Here is an 18,705-nt window from a genome sequence, read left to right on the forward strand (position 1 = left end):
CTTTGACGCCTTGAGTCGAACAAGTATTTCCATTTTTATTTTTGCTCTAACTTGTTGAGGCTTCCCTCCGTGCTGCCTCTAGCCAGTCGGAGCGACATGGAGCTCCAGAGAGATGCTCTGGTATTAGCAGGGCGTGCTTCCCAGCCAGAAGGCATAGGGGTTGTGTGTGAGGGTGTGTGTGTGAGTGTGAGTGTGCGTGCGTTGGCGTGCGTGTGGCTGTGGGTGTATGTGTGTGCGTATGCATGAGTGGTGTGCCTGCGTGGGTGGTCTGTGGCTGTGCGTGTGCGTGTGTGTGTGTGTGTGTGGTGTGTGCGTGTGTGTGTGTGTGTGTAGTTGTGCAGCTATCATGTGCATTAAGCTGTATGGTTTTTCAGGTCAGGGCTGAAGCACTGGGATTCAGGTTGTCATGTAACGGATTAACAGAAACGAAAGGGGGGGGGGGGGGAGTCTGAAGAGGAGGGTGTAAAAAGGGATGATGGGAACTGCCAGGCAAAATAAACAGTATAGTAAGACATTGAACCAGAGTGGACACACTGATGAGGTAGGGAGGAATGGAAAGGGGAAAATAAGAATCAAGCAAATAAGAAGGAGAGAGGGAGAGAGAGGTAGAGATGGAGAGAGAGTGAGAGAGGGAGTGAAGGAGAGAGAGGGAGAGAGACAGAATAGAGGGAGAGATAGAGAGAGAGAGGGGGGGAGAGAGGGAGAGGCGGAGGGAGGGAGAGGCGGAGGGAGGGAGGCAGAGAGAGGGAGAGAGAGAGAGAAAGAGTGAGTGAGAGAGAGAGAGAGGGAGGGAGCGAGGGAGTGAGAGAGAGGGATGGAGAGGGATAGAGAGGGTGCCATAAGGAATGCCTGATCGCAGTTCAGCTCATTAACAAAAGAGAGAAATGGATAACGGTCTTAAATAATCACAGACCAATGTCTTTGGCTTCATCTGACTCCTACCATTGGCCGCTTAGCGCAGGTTGTTCTTGACCCACGGGACGTTCACCAGTTAATCTGCCGTCTAATCTTCTTAGCAGGGATTTAAAGAGATGTACACCACCCCCCAAACACACATAGCCACGCGACCACCCACACTCAAGCATACGCGGCGCCCTGGGGCACACAATAAACACACGCGCAAACGTTCACGTCCTCTCACACCAAATGTCTAGTCACATCGCACCCCCCCCCCCCCCCCCCCATCCCGTTACACTATATAAAATAAGGCATGCATACAGTGAAAGGTTTACAAAGATCTAGTATCAGTTGTGATCTTTTATTCACTAATGACGACTCGTGGAGTTTTCACACTGATGTAACAAACTGTTAAACATCGGTGTGTAAGGATGCATCCACGTTGACAAGGCTCGACGTTCAAGAGCAAAGTTAAAGTTCCACGATGCAAGGTGCAACACGAGACGAAACAGCAGATCCATCGAACGCTAAATAATTGTCAGCAAGGTAAAGAGGTGGGGTTGGGCTTCCATTAGTAATCTGATACATGCTCTCGTCCGCAGACTCAGTAATGCACTGTGGATTTTAGGCAACTTTGAATCTTGAACATAGTTTTTTCCAATGCAGATCTGTACCTGACCTGTACACCAGAATACAACAGATAACATTGGGCGGTATTGTACAATAATATCTGCATGCTGGTGTGGCTGATCTGCACTCTGGATTAAAAACAAAAAGCTTTGAAACACAAAAAAGCGCATTATTATTATTATTTTTTCCCCCGTTGCTTGGTACAGTGTTTTCCTTGTTCTGCATGTGCAGCCTTGCTCAATTATGAAGTTTATGTATTTAGAGCGAGGCGTCGGCCAATGTCTGCAGCACACGGTTCCGCGCGTTCCAAGAGCAACACGGCAGCAAAGTGAGTTACACAACAAGCGTCCACCACGTCTAGCATGAGGTCAGCCCTTCTATCTGCCTCGCTGCCGATCTGCGCTTCCATTGGTTCGCCCTGACGGAGTCACAGCCATTTATTTACGCTAGTCCTAATTAGCATCTGACGTCTAAATTATAAAGGGCTGTTTCAGAAACAAGCTACGTGTTGCGCGGAGCCTTGGCTTGCGTCGCGTCATATGGCCGGTCTGAGGAGCGCCACTGGGGTTTGGAAAGGGCAGCGTGAGGAGGTAGGCTCTGGGGATCTGGTTTTGGGTCCGAAGCAACTTTAACCACACACACACACACACACACACACACACACACACACACACACACACACACACACACACACACACACACACACACACACACACACACACACACACACACACACACACACACACACACACACACACACACACACACACACACACACACACAAAAAGGTACAGCTCACTATTTAGAGAGGTTTTGGATGCATTTCCCTAACTATCAGAGCCACTAGACAGGGCAGGTGACCCAATGCCAAATGCAAAACAAACTACGAAAGAAAATAAACACAAAATTCACTGAATATTGCAGGAAAAAATATGTTCTTGCAAAAACGTACAATGGAAAGAAGCTAATATATAGTTAGAGTTGGACCACTAGGCTAGGAGGGGATCTTGGCTGAGCTACATCGCACAGCGCTAGCAAGGCAATGACTCTCAAATCGATTTTAATTGCCGTTCAGGATTTCTTGGCTACTACGTTATGTAGCCAAAATAATATAACAGTCCTAAGATGTATTCATGCCCACAGTCTTTATTTAACATTAACAAAAACTTGATGTTATTGCTGAATAAACCACCAAGTGATCCCAGATGTCCTGCACTAATCCAACCAAATCGACTGGATACAGTAGAGGACACTGTAATATTGGGACCGAAATTTTTAACTTCTCTGTTTTACAACAACTTAAATAGCAATTGCTCTTTTGGATGTAATCTTTGTGGGATTTTTTCAGATATACTTTGTTTGGTTAACAGAGCTGAACATGCTTGTTCATTGTGTTCATCAGATGGCGCAACAGCAATTACCCATGTTTCACCACAGATTGAGCTAATTTTAAGTGTTTGCTCTTTATATGTTCAAGGACATAAGAAAATAAACAAACCCTTGCGTATGTTTGGTACCTTCAGCACATACATCTGTGGCTAATTATTGAGTGAATATCTGGTAGAACATAAGTCGTATGTGTATAATAGTATCCATCACAATCTAATAACGATAACAGTAGGCTAATAATACCACATTTAGCAAGCAGCAAAGGTCATGGTGAATGGTGAATGTCTGCCTGCTACACATGATTTGTTTTGGATTCTGGTTTTCTTCAGCTTATTTGAGAGTATTGTGTGCTTGTGTTTGAGCTGAGAGAGAGGGCCATACTTGCATTTCCCAAGCGATGTTCGGGTCAACATCGCAATGTTTAGGACAAGCGCGCACACACACACACACACACACACACACACACACACACACACACACACACACACACACACACACACACACACACACACACACACACACACACACACACACACACAGCTGTGCAGAGTGCATAATTATATAAATAGTTTATTAGTATCATAACATGTACAGAGGATAACTATCCAGCTTGTATGCAGATAACATGGCCAGAGTGGAAAATAAGATTCATAGCAAAATTAAAGGTTATAAAAATATAGAATATTTACAGCATGTTTGTGTGTATGCGTGCTTTTTCGTGTGTGGTTGACATGGATGTGTCTGTGTGTGTCTCTCCGTGGATGTGTGTCTTTTGGTAGCGGCGAAAGTCTTTGAATGTGAAATGTATTCCAAGCCATTGTCCGCAGACAGAATCTTCTGGAACATCCGGGGGGCTTCTTAGAGGCTTTTAATCCCGGTTCACTGAGTGGGTCGCACACATAAGTCAAAGATAAGACTTGTAACCCTGTAAGCCAAACTCGTTTCACCATTTTCACCATTCAATTTCGCACAAAATTAAAAAAGGTTGTTTCCCCCCAACCCCCCAATGAGTCATCGAAGCCGTGGCAAGGCAATGGCTTTTTTATGATTTGGTTTGGACGCGCTGCCTGTTCACTCAACCTTACTACGAGTCACCCGCTGGTGGGGGATTCCCTGCATTTGATCCAAGATGGCCTCTTTCTCTTCCTCTGTCCTGATCCTCTGACCTGCTCTACATGGCCTCATCTCCTCCACCCTGACGTGACCCGGGAATGTCAGCGATGATGACTCGAGCACCACAGGAATGTAACAGCAGACGCTCTGACCATGCCGCGGATGTCTTCCTCTCAAAACACAGTTTAATCTCTTTCATTCCTCCATCTTCTTCTTTTGCTCCTCGGCGTCTGTCCATCCGTTCCTTACCGGATGCCTGGAGGAGATAGAGGACGGAGGAAGTCTGTTAAAGAACCGGGGGGTTTGGGTATCTTCTCACGTCCATTCACCACAAATAGTACTCTGATCTCTCATTGGTATCTGATCACCTGATTGCTAGTTGTACATTGCATTGTCTGTCTGTCTGTCTGTCTGTCTGTCTGTCTGTCTGTCTGTCTGTCTGTCTGTCTGTCTGTCTGTCTGTCTGTCTGTCTGTCTGTCTGTCTGTCTGTCTGTGTGTGTAGTGGCATGCATGTGTACGTGTGTGTGTATATATGTGTGCAAACTAGTGTGTGAGAGTTCCTATAAAGGGAAGAAGGGGGGGGGAGCTAAATGTCTCCAGGGTGTAGTTTAAGCAGAGAGGAAAAACCCAGTAAATACCTCAGATCTGTTATCAGCTCCTATCGCTGTAGAGACACATTCACACAGCACCGCCACATGGGAAAGGGGAAATAACCCTGGTGCTCCGGCAGAAACATAAACTGGCACACACAAACACACAGGCACAGCTACACACACACACACACACACACACACACACGCACAAACACCGTACTCCCCGTACCATTGTCTGAGCGTGTGTGCGGGCCGTTGGGCGGTCTGTTGGTGCAGGTGCATTCGAGGTGTTCCTCCAGCCTGATCTGCACCTCCCGCAGCTTGGGCCGGCGCCGGACGTACTCCACCTTGGCCACCTGGCAGGCGGAGGGACAGGGAGGGGGAGATGGAGGAAGAGAGAGGGAGGCAACAGTGAGATAGCACCAGGAATGTGTGAGTGTGAGTGTGTGTGTGTGTGAGTGAGTGTGCGTGTGCGTGCGTGCGTGTGTGTGAGGTCGGTGGATGAAATGAGTAGTGGAAGAGGGAGGATGGAGTCCTCATCAGTTCTGTTGACGAGCGAGAGCCGCCAAACCCAGAGGAGTGCCAGCGCATGCCAGGCAAAATGGCGTAGAAGTGAGAGCACGATGACGTGATCCCCCTGTACGCGAAACTCTCTAAACTATGAGGCAAGTCTGACAAGTAAGTGTCCACTGAATATGAGTCATGTTCTATGCGTGGTCACAAACTCATAGCGTCCCCATTTTAACAGAGTTTGAATGGGTTTGGGGTCTTTAAAACAGACAAGAGGACAAGGTGTCTACCTTCTCCGTTTTCCTCCTCACGAGTTCCACAGTCAAGCCAACACAGGTTCAGGCACATGCATACACACCCATCAGCACCTCCGCACAAATATAACACACGCACACATTCCCACTTGGCAGATACGGTGTCAAGGCCAATAAGGCTCCAGGACTGAGTTGAACAGCGTCCGATTGGTTCAAGTCTAAACATAGTGGAGTGAGGCAGGGGAAGCCGACACATAAAACACAGTTAGGTTGGGTTCCGCGTTGCAGAGTTCCCCTGAGGTCAGAGTCTGTGGCCTGTGAAGAAACAGTGGACAGATTGATTGGATCACGAAGGGACCATGTGAGAGAAGTTCCTCCTTTGAAACCAAGTCACGCTTGATTAGAGGAGTTGTTGTTGTTATCGTGGCTTTGGTACTGTCGAAGAGTCGGCCAGAGGAGAAGAAGAGAGACAGAGAGACAAGGAAAGCGATAAAGCGAGAAACAGAAAGGGAAGATGAAAACTAGGAGGGGGGTGAAATGGGGGAGAGGACGATGAAGAGGAAGAATCACACACACACGCACACACACACGCACAATACAACCAGTGATCTTGCAGTTGTCCCTGGCTGCATTATCTCAACATCCAGAAAAAGAAAAAAAAAACAGGTACTGAAGTAATTGCCCTGTGGTTTGCAGATCAACCAGCCCTGAAATTCCCATCGTCCGCAGTCACCAAAACTTTCCATCTGCAGTGAAACAAATCACAAGCCGTTGGACGGACATAACAGAGACATAAATCGAGGTCTCAATGAAGCCGAGGGGAAAAGCTCAGAGGACCAAGGGCTCCAAGAGTGGTGGTTTGAAACAACTGTCCAGCATGGTGAAGGGAGATGGTCAGGCTGATACCGACAGGCACGGGCACGCACGCAAGCACAAGAACACACAATCCTAACCTCACCCCTTTAATATCAAAAACTGCTGTGATGCGGCTGTCTGTGTGTGTGTGTGTGTGTGTGTGTGTGTGTGTGTGTGTGTGTGATGTGGCACAGTGTGTGTTTGATGTGGCGGTGTGTGTGTGTGTGTGTGTGTGGGTGTGAGTGTGTGTGCGTGTATCGATGGGTTTCTGCGAGGTCCGTCAGCCTTCGAGGGAGTGAGAGCTGGGTCTAAGGATATTCAGCAGGCTTAACTTTTGATTTCCTCCCGGCCAGACGGTGGACTGCCTCCCTTTCATCTGGCTCCGGGTATCAGAAGCACCGGCAAACACCCAATCAAACGCACCCTCCTCCTCCTCTCACTCCTTTCTCTCTTCACGCTTCCTTCCCCTTTCATCGCATTCTCAACTCTAACCTCTCTCTTCCCCCCCTCCCCCTCTCTCTCTCTCTCTCTCTCTCTCTCTCTCTCTCTCTCTCTCTCTCCCCCCCCCTCTCTCTCTCTCCCCCTCTCTCTCTCTCTCCCCCCCCCTCTCTCTCTCTCTCTCTCTCTCTCTCTCCCCCCCCCTCTCTCTCTCTCTCTCTCCCCCCCCTCTCTCTCTCTCTCTCTCTCTCCCCCTCTCTCTCTCTCTCTCTCCCCCCCTCTCTCTCTCTCTCTCTCTCTCTCTCTCTCTCTCTCTCTCTCTCTCTCCCCCTCTCCCCCTCTCCCCCTCTCTCTCCCTCTCTCCCCCCCTCTCTCTCTCTCTCTCTCTCTCTCGCTCTCTCTCTCTCTCTACTTAATTGCTCAAATTTCCCCTGCCTCGATTAATATATTCACATCAAAAACATTACTCATTAACACAATCCACACAACACACACCCTTTGCAGACACTTGTTGTGATTGGCTGCAGTCCTTAATAGTGAGGCGAGATTAGCCACTGGGATGTCACCTCCTTCTCTCACTGTCCCCAAAGGAAAATAGTATTTTCAAGAAGAAGTACTTTATAGTCGTCAATTTGGGACATTCCCAAATTGGGACATTTGGGACATTCCCCTATCCCCTATGCCTCTCCTGGAACCGTCACCTTATCGTGGTGGAGAGGTTTGCGTGTCCCTGTGAACCTGAGGGCTGTGTTGTCTGGAGCCTTGTGCTCCTGGTAGGGTCTCTCATGGCAGAGTGGTCTCAGGCGAGGGGCCAGACTAAGAATGGTTCAAAAATCCTCAATGAATAACGGAAATAGAGGAGATGTGACCCGGCCCGGAGGAAGCCCGGGGCCCCCGTCTGGAGCTAGGCCCAGACGGAGGGCTCGATGGCGAGCGCCTGGTGGCCGGGTTTGCCACGGAGCCCGGTCGGGCACAGCCCGAACAAACTACGTGGCACCCCCCCTCTCTTCATCTCATGGGCCCACCACCTGTGGGAAGACCCGTTGGGGTCGGGTGCGCAGCCACATGGGTGGCAGCGAAGGTCAGGGGTCTCGACGGACCAGACCCGGGCGGCAGAAGCTGGCTCTGGGGACGTGGAACGTCACCTCGCTGTGGGGAAAGGAACCGGAGCTTGTGAGGGAGGTGGAGCGCTATCAGTTAGATCTGGTGGGGCTTACCTCCACGCACAGTCTCAGCTCTGGTACCGTACTCCTGGATAAGGGTTGGACTCTATTCTTCTCCGGAGTTGCCAAGGGCGTGAGGCGCCGGGCGGGTGTGGGGATACTCATAAATCCCCGGCTGAGCGCCGCGGTGTTGGAGTTTACCCCGGTAGACGAGAGGGTCGCCTCCCTGCGCCTAAGGGTTGTAGGGGGGAAAACTCTGACTGTTGTTTGTGCGTATGCACCAAACAGCAGCTCAGAGTACTCGGCCTTCTTGGGGACCCTGAATGGAGTCCTGTATGGGGCTCCAGTAGGGGACTCCGTAGTTCTGCTGGGTGACTTCAACGCCCACGTGGGCAACGATGGAGACACCTGGAGAGGCGTGGTGGGGAGGAACGGCCTCCCTGATCTAAACCCGAGCGGTCGTTTGTTATTGGACTTCTGTGCTAGTCATGGATTATCCATAACAAACACCATGTTCGAACATAAGGGTGCTCATAAGTGTACCTGGTACCAGAGTACCCTAGGCCGAAGATCAATGATCGATTTTGTGATCGTGTCATCTGATCTGAGGCCGCATGTTTTGGACACTCGGGTAAAGAGAGGGGCGGAACTGTCAACCGACCACCATCTGGTTGTGAGTTGGATCAGGGAATGGGGGAAATTTCCGGATAGACCTGGTAAGCCCAAACGCGTAGTGCGGGTGAACTGGGAACGTCTGGAGGAGGCCCCCGTCCTAGGTATCTTCAACTCACACCTCCGGCGGAGTTTTTCTAGCATTCCTGTGGAGGTTGGGGGCATTGAGCCGGAGTGGGCGGTGTTCAAAGCCTCCATTGCTGAAGCTGCGGTGGCTAGCTGTGGCCTCAGGGTCTTAGGCTCCTCAAGGGGCGGTAACCCTCGGACACCGTGGTGGACACCGGTGGTCAGGGAAGCCGTCCGATTGAAGAAGGAGGCCTTCCGGGATATGATATCCTGGAGGACTCCTGACTCGGTTGCAGGGTACCGACAGGCCCGAAGGGCTGCAGCTGCTGCCGTGTCGGAGGCTAAGCAGCGGGTGTGGGAGAAGTTCGGAGAGGCCATGGAGAAGGACTTTCGGTCGGCACCAAAGTGTTTCTGGAAGACTATCCGGCACCTCAGGAGGGGGAAACGGGGAACCGTCCAAGCTGTGTACAGTAAGGATGGGACTCTGTTGACCTCAACTGAGGAGGTCGTCGGACGTTGGAAGGAACACTTTGAGGAACTCCTGAATCCGAATAACACGCCCTCTATGTTGGAGGCAGAGCTCGAGGTTGATGGTGTTTCGTCGTCAATTTCCCTGGTGGAGGTCACTGAGGTCGTCAAACATCTCCGCAGTGGCAAAGCCCCAGGGATTGATGAGATCCAGCCAGAAATGCTAAAGGCTCTGGGTGTTGAGGGGCTGTCATGGTTGACACGCCTATTCAACATCGCGTGGGAGTCGGGTACAGTGCCAAAGGAGTGGCAAACCGGGGTGGTGGTTCCCCTGTTCAAAAAGGGGGACCAGAGAGTGTGTGCCAATTACCGGGGTATCACACTTCTCAGCCTCCCTGGTAAAGTCTACTCCAAGGTGCTGGAAAGGAGGGTTCGGCCGATCGTCGAACCTCAGATTGAAGAGGAACAATGCGGTTTTCGCCCCGGACGTGGAACTACGGACCAGCTCTTCACTCTCGCAAGGATCCTGGAGGGGGCCTGGGAGTATGCCCATCCGGTCTACATGTGTTTTGTGGATCTGGAGAAGGCGTATGACCGGGTCCCCCGGGAGAAACTGTGGGAGGTGCTGCGGAAGTATGGGATAAGGGGGTCTATCCTCAGGGCCATCCAATCCCTGTACTCCCAAAGCGAGAGCTGTGTTCGCGTCCTCGGCAGCCAGTCAGTTTCGTTCTCGGTGGGTGCTGGGCTCCGCCAGGGCTGCGCCTTGTCACCAATCCTGTTTGTGATATACATGGACAGGATATCGAGGCGTAGTCGTGGTGGGGAGGGGTTGCAGTTCGGTGGTCTGAGGATCTCGTCACTGCTTTTTGCAGATGATGTGGTCCTCATGGGATCATCGGCCTGTGACCTTCAGCACTCACTGGATCGGCTGGCGGCCGAGTGTGAAGCGGCTGGGATGAGGATCAGCACCGCTAAATCTGAGGCCATGACTCTTAGCAGGAAACCGATGGATTGCTTACTCCGGGTAGGAAATGAGTCCTTAGCCCAAGTGAAGGAGTTCAAGTACCTCGGGGTCTGTTTCGCGAGTGAGGGTACTATGGAACGTGAGATTGGCCGGAGAATCGGAGCAGCGGGGGCGGTATTGCGTTCGCTTTACCGCACCGTTGTAACGAAAAGAGAGCTGAGCCGCAAGGCAAAGCTCTCGATCTACCGGTCGATCTTCGTTCCTATCCTCACCTATGGTCATGAGGGCTGGGTGATGACCGAAAGGACGAGATCGCGGGTACAAGCGGCCGAGATGAGTTTTCTCAGAAGGGTGGTTGGCGTCTCCCTTAGGGATAGGGTGAGAAGCTCAGCCATCCGTGAGGAACTCGGATTAGAGCCGCTGCTCCTTTACTTAGAAAGGAGTCAGCTGAGGTGGTTCGGGCATCTGGTAAGGATGCCCACTGGGCGCCTTCCTTGGGAGGTGTTTCAGGCACGTCCAGTGGGGAGGAGACCTCGGGGAAGACCCAGGACTAGGTGGAGAGATTATATCTCAACACTGGCCTGGGAACGCCTCGGGATCCCCCCGTCAGAGTTGGTCAATGTGGCCCGGGAAAGGGAAGTCTGGGGCCCCCTGCTTGAGCTGCTCCCCCCGCGACCCGACCCCGGATAAGCGGACGAAAATGAGATGAGATGAGATGAGATGTTGCATCAATGCTTTTTTCACATAAATATCAATCAGCAAACTAGAAACAGCCATACTCACTGCCTTTGAGCCACAGTACAATTTAGTGTACTTCTTACTGGATATGGCAAACACTATATGAAACAGACGACCCCCCACACACACACACACACACACACACACACACACACACACACACACACACACACACACACACACACACACACACACACACACACACACACACACGCACACACACACACACTCACAAAGAAGTTTCCATCTGGCTCTGTATGACTATAAACCAGTACTTTAATAGGTCTTAATGGTGGCTTTGGCAAAGATCAAAAGAAAACTGAGCTGGTCTGAGCAAGCACAGCAAATACTGTACTACACACAAACACACACACACACACACACACACACACACACACACACACACACACACACACACACACACACACACACACACACACACACACACACAAATGTATGCAATGCACCCAAACATTCACTCACAATGAATCTAGAGGGTTCAATGACGAAGCTATTGTTAGCCAGTGCTTATAAGTGGGATGTCAATGGCTATACTAAAACTGCTGCAAATCACTCAAAGGCATTTGTATGTCTGTAAGTACATTCAGGTACATGTGTTTGCCCGTGTGTGTATTTGCCTTAAAAAATTGGGTCAAAGGTCACACTAATTCACGCGTCCACCACTCCAAACGCTGTGGTGACAACAGTGCTGGGGGGTTCCACTGCCCACTGAAAGGGCCGCTGCCGTGGATAAAAGCGTCTGCCTAACGACTTTGTCTCATCGACCCCAATAAGATGTAGGCTGAAGCCATCACACTGTTCCAACATTGAGGTCTACTCTAGAAATGACTCTACCTAAAAAGTAAGTGTTAAAGTTGGTATTATAAATAATAGTATAAATAAGTGTGGAAGTGGGTGGTAGTTACGTTCCGGTCCAAACCCTTCGTTAAGGTTCTGCAGTACAAGCTGCAGAGTGCAGAGGTTCAACACTTTAGAGATGTTCTTTGCCTGTGTAGTAAATAAGCTATTCATGTGATGGTATCAGATTGGCGCATAGACCTACATACTCGCCAGTACGATACTACTTTTTTATACAGTATCGGAGGAATTTCAGTTGGAAATTAAAATTCAGTTGGAAGTAGCCTATATCAGGGCCTTGAATGGGCAGATCAACCATTTTAAAAAAATCCAAATTCTTTGACATATAGCAACTTATTTTTTTTTACAGTAACGCAAATACTTACTTTCCCTGGTAACTAGTTACTTTTATTATAGAGTAAGTCAGTTACTAACTCAGTTACTTTTTGGTAGTGAGTAACTATAACTAATTACTTTTTTTAATGTAACGTTCCCAACACTGGTATTGACACCCCATATTACATCCAATCACTCCATCCCTCCACCTCTTTGGCAACACAACCAGACCCACCCACCACCACCACCAGCACCACCACCAGCACCGCCCAGACCTCCCCCCCATCCACGCCCGTGCTCCGGCTCTACCTTGACGGTGCGGTGGTGGACGCGGGAGGGCTGGCAGCACAGGTTGCCCGTGTTGCAGCAGCCGGAGCAGCGGCGCAGCTCCACGCAGGAGGGCCACACGATGAAGTTGGCCGAGGACGCGTCCACCTGGGCCCGGGGGATGTCGTAGATCACCGTCCTCACCTTGCACAGGGCCGGCACCGCCTCCTCCACCACTAGGGGGCAGCGCCAGGACCCAGTGGGGGGGGGGGGGGGGGGGGGGGGGGGGGGATTGGTCAGACATGCACACACACACTGTCTGTCTGTGTGTGTTCATGTTTTGTTGCGTGTATTTGTGTGAGTTGATAGGATGTGTTGGATGATGTTTGGGTTTTATACAGTTTGATATGTGGTCGATTTGAACCGGCGAGTTGAAACAAAGATTTTGTTTCAAAGTGAGATTTTAATCTAAGCGAACATGCTATGGTATGATTTATTTATTGATAATGTAATCAGTTATAAGATGCGCCCACATTTTCCCCAGAAGCTGACGTGGACTGGGAGACTTTATTTCCATTAATTATTAAACTGTAAGTAAAGGAGTCACTGTATGTATGTCTGTCCTTCGTCTCTGGTGTATGTCTGCCCTTCGTCTGGTGTATGTCTGTCCTTTGTCTGTTGTATGTCTGTCCTTTGTCTGGTGTATGTCTGACCTTCGTCTGGTGTATGTCTGTCCTTCGTCTCTGGTGCATGTCTGTCCTTCATCTCTGGTGTATATGTGTTCTTTGTCTGTATGATTGTCTGTTTTAATCACAGTTCATCCGATCTACTTCTCAGTTGGCCGAGGAAATGTTGAGGACCTAAGAAGTGCAGTATCAAGCGTAAAGTGGTAACACCGTAGTTTGAGCATTAGCCATACTGCACTGCACGAGTGTTGATGAAGGCTAAAGAACTAGACGGCACTAGTGTTGTTGACGGTCTAAATACTGTGGGACCAAAAACACATGATATGATAGATAGATAGATAGATAGATAGATAGATCGATAGATCGATAGATCGATAGATAGATTTTATTTATGCTTTTACTTGTGTGTGTGTGTGGGAGCGTGTGTGTTTGAGAGTGCGTGTTTGTGCGTTTGTGTGTCTTACCAATGCTCCTCTTGTGCCTGGTGTGTGCTTGCAGTGAACTCTTTCGGTCATGGAAGCTGTGAGACAAGTCCTTCTGGTGACTGTGTTTGGTCTCCTCCATCACTTCATTATCTGAACAACAGCACACACACACACACACACACGCTCGCAAATGAATTACAGCTGTCTGAAAGAGTAACTGAGCTGAAACTTGATGCGGCTATGTTTGCAATAATTTGTTTTTGTTTGGGTAACGAATTACATAACCACAGTTGCCAAACCACAAGCATTAACAAACGTGAGCTTGTAAACACAAATAAGACACACCAACACGTGACGGATCCAAACGGTTGCGCTTTCTGTTGACCTGCTGAACATTTGACCCAAAGAGCACGGTGGATTACAGAAGCGGACCTTCCAAGCACGAGGTGAAACACACTCTCAAGGCGCGGCTGTTTTGCTCCTCAAACCGTCTCAATCAATAGGACTTTGGACTGGGCGAGTGCCTCAGATTACAGACACACACACCGCTTTGGGTTTCCAGCTTTCAGCTGGGTTGAAGGTTTATGGGACTGCAAGTAAAAGTGTAATGTTTTGTCTCCTGACAGAACGTGTGTGTGGGTTGTTTTGTTCAAGCCTTGATAAGGTTTTGTTGTGTCAATGTCAATGTCAAAGGCAAAATAGATGTTCTCTCTCAGGGAATTTTCCTGGAGTACACCTCAACACACACAGCGTTTGTGTGTGTGTGTGTGTGTGTGTGTGTGTGTGTGTGTGTGTGTGTGTGTGTGTGTGTGTGTGTGTGTGTGTGTGTGTTTTTTCTGTGTGTGTGTGTGTTTGTGTCTGTGTTTGTGTGTGTCTGTCTGTCTGTGTGTTGAACTCTGCGACAGGAATGAAGTGTCATGTGTCGGCAGATAATGTGCTTAAAACACACAACAAAGTCTGTCCCTTTCCCTCTCTATCTGGATTTGTATGTGTGTCAGTGTGTGTGTATGTGACTGTGTGTGCTCGTGACTGTCTGTGTCTGTGTGCATGTGAGTGTGTGACTGTATGTGACTGTGTGGGGGTGTATGTGAGTGTGTGTATCTGTCTGTGTCGGTGTGTCTGTGTCTGTATCTGTCTGTGTCTGGCTTTGTGTGTGCATGTGACTGTGAATGTGACTGTGTGTGTGCCTGTCTGTGTATGTGACTGTGTGTGCGTCTGTCTGTGAATGTGACTGTGTGTGTGTCTGTCTGTGTATGTGACTGTGTGTGTGTCTGTCTGTGTCTCTCTGTGTATGTGACTGGGTGTGTGTCTGTCTGTGTGTGTCTGTGTGTGTGACTGTGTGTGCGTCTGTCTGTGCCTCTCTGTGTATGTGACTGTGTGTGCGTCTGTCTGTGTGTGTGACTGTGTGTGCGTCTGTCTGTGCCTCTCTGTGTGTGACTGTGTGTGCGTCTGTCTGTGTGTGTGACTGTGTGTGTGTCTGTCTGTGCCTCTCTGTGTGTGTGACTGTGTGTGCGTCTGTCTGTGCCTCTCTGTGTGTGTGACTGTGTGTGCGTCTGTCTGTGTGTGTGACTGTGTGTGTGTCTGTCTGTGCCCGTCTGTGTGTGTGACTGTGTGTGTGTCTGTCTGTGCCTCTCTGTGTGTGTGACTGTGTGTGTGTCTGTCTGTGCCTCTCTGTGTGTGCGTCTGGGTGTGTCTGGGTGTGCCTCTCTGTGTGTGTGACTGTGTGTGCGTCTGTCTGTGCCCGTCTGTGTGTGTGACTGTGTGTGTGTCTGTCTGTGCCTCTCTGTGTGTGCGTCTGGGTGTGTCTGGGTGTCTGTGTTCCCAGTGACATGCAGGAATTTGAGCGTGAAGTCTCCATAGCAACACGGCCCTCCAGCTGATCCTGCCCTTCGGCCGATAATAGGCAGCGTGACAACAGCATAATGAACCCACCCATTGACCCCCGTCAGACTGGGGCGGTGGGTGTGGTGATGGGGTGGGGGGGTGGGGGGGGGGGGGGGGGGGTCAGGGTGGTGGTGGAAGTGGTGGTAGTGGTGTTGCTTGCTGGTGGTGCTGGTGGGGGTGGTAGCCTCGGTTCTGATTGTTTATTAGGGTGGTGGTGGTGGTGGTAGTTGGGGGGGGAGGGGGGGGGGGGGGGGTGTACGTGGGGGTGGCGGTGTACGTGGGGTTAGCGGTGGTGGGTGTGGTGTCCGTCACACTCCCCATTTGCATGTGAATGGTGGCAGGATTAATCCTGCATGGCTCGGTCAGGGAGATGAAGGACTTCTCTCCGAAGGCCACCAGGGGTTACATTCACCACCGACGAGGGCCTTTCAGCCCATGGAGTGTGGAGGTGTTTCTCTGAGTGGGGAACGCGGGTAGGGCTGCATGGTTTCAGTCCCACTAGGGCGGTACTATGACGCTTGTTGTGCATACTAACACGTTTCCCTCCGTGTCCTGACCTCGTCCATGTCTCACCACTATATTTGATAAAGGTAGAGGTGGTTAAACTCAGTCGGTGATAGTTTAGGTGTTCCCTGTATGCTATTTGGTTGCCTAGCAACGGGTTACGCCTTGGCGTGAGTGCAGTCAGACAGAACTTCCTCTCGTCGCTGATCAGACCCATCCTATCACACCCTGAGTCAAAACCTTTCAAAATTGCAGTGGTTGCATAAAAAAACTAAAGACACCATGCCAGCGCGCATAATGTTTGTTTACTTATGTTTGGCTTCACCTAAATAACTTGTGAGTACAGAGCGAAACGCAAATATCCGCCTCCACTTATCAAACACAAATCAAATCAACCAATTCATTCATAAATGAACTCCTTAAAAAAAGAGACAAAACACACAACATGCAACACCATGTGCTCGGCTATATGTGATATCAAAGCGCTTTACCTACGGAGTCTATCTCGAGCAGCCGCTGCAGGTCGCGGATGCTGTGGATCTCGCTGCGGGAGAGCCGCTCGAGAAGCTCCCGGGGTAGTGGAGACTCCTGGGGGGGGGGGGGGGGGGGGAGTCAGAGAAAGCATCAGAGAAAGCTTTCTGCTCTGTAGGCCTGGCGACCAGGAACTCGCGGATCATTCATTGGTTGAAACAGTGCAACGAACATGTTAATGTCAGTTTTACCCTTTACGTCCATGCAGTGGCCTACGATCGGAATGCCGTGCGTAATTACGCAGCAGGCGAAATTACGAACGTCGTGCGTGGTGTTACTGTGTCTGTGTTGCAATGCAATGTTCAACATAAACATCTGGTCCTCCGAAATGATAGGCTGTGTAGTAAATTTAAAGAAATTTGAAGAGATAACCATGGTGCCATGGAGCCTACCTCAGCAGCGGTGCGTAACAGGCACAGGCAGAACGCGATGAGGTGACAGGACGCGGCTTTCATCTCCTCTTCAGGTTTACTTGGCATCTGAATGGAGTAAAGTCCACAGTGTGGCTCCCAGGTCGGAGAAGCACAATAGACCGACCATCCCCACGGGAGTACCCGTGTAATCCACGATCAACCGGGAAAACTAACCAGCAAGGCCAAACGCACAGAAGTCGCTTCAAATGAACGACTTTTGCAGACAAACGGTGAACTTTGTTCAGGTCAAGTTGATCCTCGTTTTCCTGCTTCGATCAAACAGGTGAGCGCTTTAAAAAGAGGAGACAACGTTCCTTAATCCCTTCCGACTATGTTCTTCATTTTCTCGTTCAATTCTTTTGGAAATTAAAGACATGTTTTCCATGAGGATGCATGTAGGCCCGTGCGTTAACTCTAATGGGAAAGGGAATAAAAGCGCGCACGTCTCTGAAACACTGACTTTTCCTCTAAAACGCCCTCGGCGACGCGTTTGCAAACGAGCTGCATCTTCACAACTATGTTTAACGATACGAGCTTGGCGATATAAACGCGGTCCCAGTGGATACGCGGAGATGTCGTGTGATCTCTGCAATGAATGAAGTCAGGATGCTTTGAGTCGGAGGATAAAAGCAGAGCCGCTTTTTGGCCGGCGGCGTGGCTCGCTCCCGCGACACTGCGGGCGCGCGCTTAAAATCCCATTAGCTTTTACTTTACGCTTTTATATATATATATATATATATATATATATATATCTGTACTTCAAAAACGCGAGTGTTTAAGAGTTTTGAACGCCTTATTAAAGAAACTTATAATTTAATGGGTCTTCTTTCGAACTAAAAGCGTCTTTGTTGTGAGAGACGGTCCGCTGTGGCTGTCAGACTCAGCGCGCTGAGTCACTGGCTGAGGATTCAAGGGAGCACTTTCACCAGCAACCTCCCCTACTAAATTAATTATTAGGAGGCAGGAAATGGGGCGTGTAATGACGGTTCTTAGAGCCCAAAGATTGTTTAATCATTAACCATCAGTACTAAAGATGTTTCCTTCTTCCTGACAAGATTTTTCTTAATATTTATTTAAATATAGCCCTATAATAGTTCACATAGGCCTACTCGTTTTTCAGCGTTGGGTTAAGTGGTGATACCGGTGCGCAGACACTGGAGTGGAGACAATGGCATGCAATTCCACGTATGTTTAGTAGGCTAGGCCTACATTGTCAACTGCTGTTAGGAAAGGCATTTATTAAAAATGTATGTTTTACTTTATGTTTGCTACACCATCTCGTCATGACGCCCAGCCGTTGTAACGGCTGGTTGTTTGGGCATATGGTGAAATAACCCTGAGCTGCTGGCACAGTTCAGCCAGCGAGAGTGATGTGTCTGACAGACGTTTCAGGTTTTCCCCGGTTCTCGGGACACTTGGGGCCGGAGAGAGGGGTCCGTGATAGCGGCACCTGCAAGGCCTCCCGGCGGAGGGAAACAGCGACGTTTGAAGAACAATGACTCGTACCAGGCACAGCACTGCCATCTGGCGGTCAGAAATATTATACGTTTTTATTTTGTTCACAATGAAAAATTACATTTTAACTAACTGGGGCCCTAAGTGACACTTATTCAGTGACCGACTACTGAGGAGTTACTGGTAAACAGTCTAGGGGACTACTGTATTCATTACTGAGTAACGAATGATGAACAACTGGGGCCCTAACTGGGGCCCAAGTGACAGTTATTCAGTCACTACTGAGGAGTTACTTTTAAACAGAGTAGGGGATACTGTATTAATGAATCATTCTGTGAATTGGCAAACAGCCAATTTATTATGAAAGCAACTGTATTTTCCTTGGATTTCACAATTAATTATTCAATTAACAGGGCACAGACAGGTTGATTGTCATATTTGATACATTAATATTTACATTTAAGGTTTATTATGTGCGGTAGTAATGTTAAAAGTTGTTGCAATAGTAATGTTAAAATCTTAAAAGCAATTGTCCACCGCTGCAGGGCACACTTTAAACCTGCCGCCCTTGGTTTCAAGCAGTGTTGAGGGCTGG

General features: G+C 49.4%; 1 protein-coding gene across 1 annotated transcript; it reads right to left on the reverse strand.

Moving 5' to 3' along the window:
- Positions 1-3,461: 3,461 nt before the first annotated feature.
- LOC132454578 (platelet-derived growth factor subunit A-like) lies at positions 3,462-17,541 on the reverse strand. Its single transcript, XM_060048032.1, has 6 exons — positions 16,635-17,541; positions 16,203-16,299; positions 13,363-13,473; positions 12,255-12,448; positions 4,853-4,979; positions 3,462-4,285 (listed from the first exon to the last, which is right to left on the reverse strand). The coding sequence occupies exons 1-6, from the start codon at positions 16,719-16,721 to the stop codon at positions 4,275-4,277; spliced, it is 627 nt and encodes a 208-aa protein (XP_059904015.1). The 5' UTR covers positions 16,722-17,541; the 3' UTR covers positions 3,462-4,274.
- Positions 17,542-18,705: the final 1,164 nt, after the last annotated feature.

Source organism: Gadus macrocephalus, chromosome 3 (genome assembly GCF_031168955.1).
Source record: "Gadus macrocephalus chromosome 3, ASM3116895v1".
Lineage (NCBI taxonomy): Eukaryota > Metazoa > Chordata > Actinopteri > Gadiformes > Gadidae > Gadus > Gadus macrocephalus.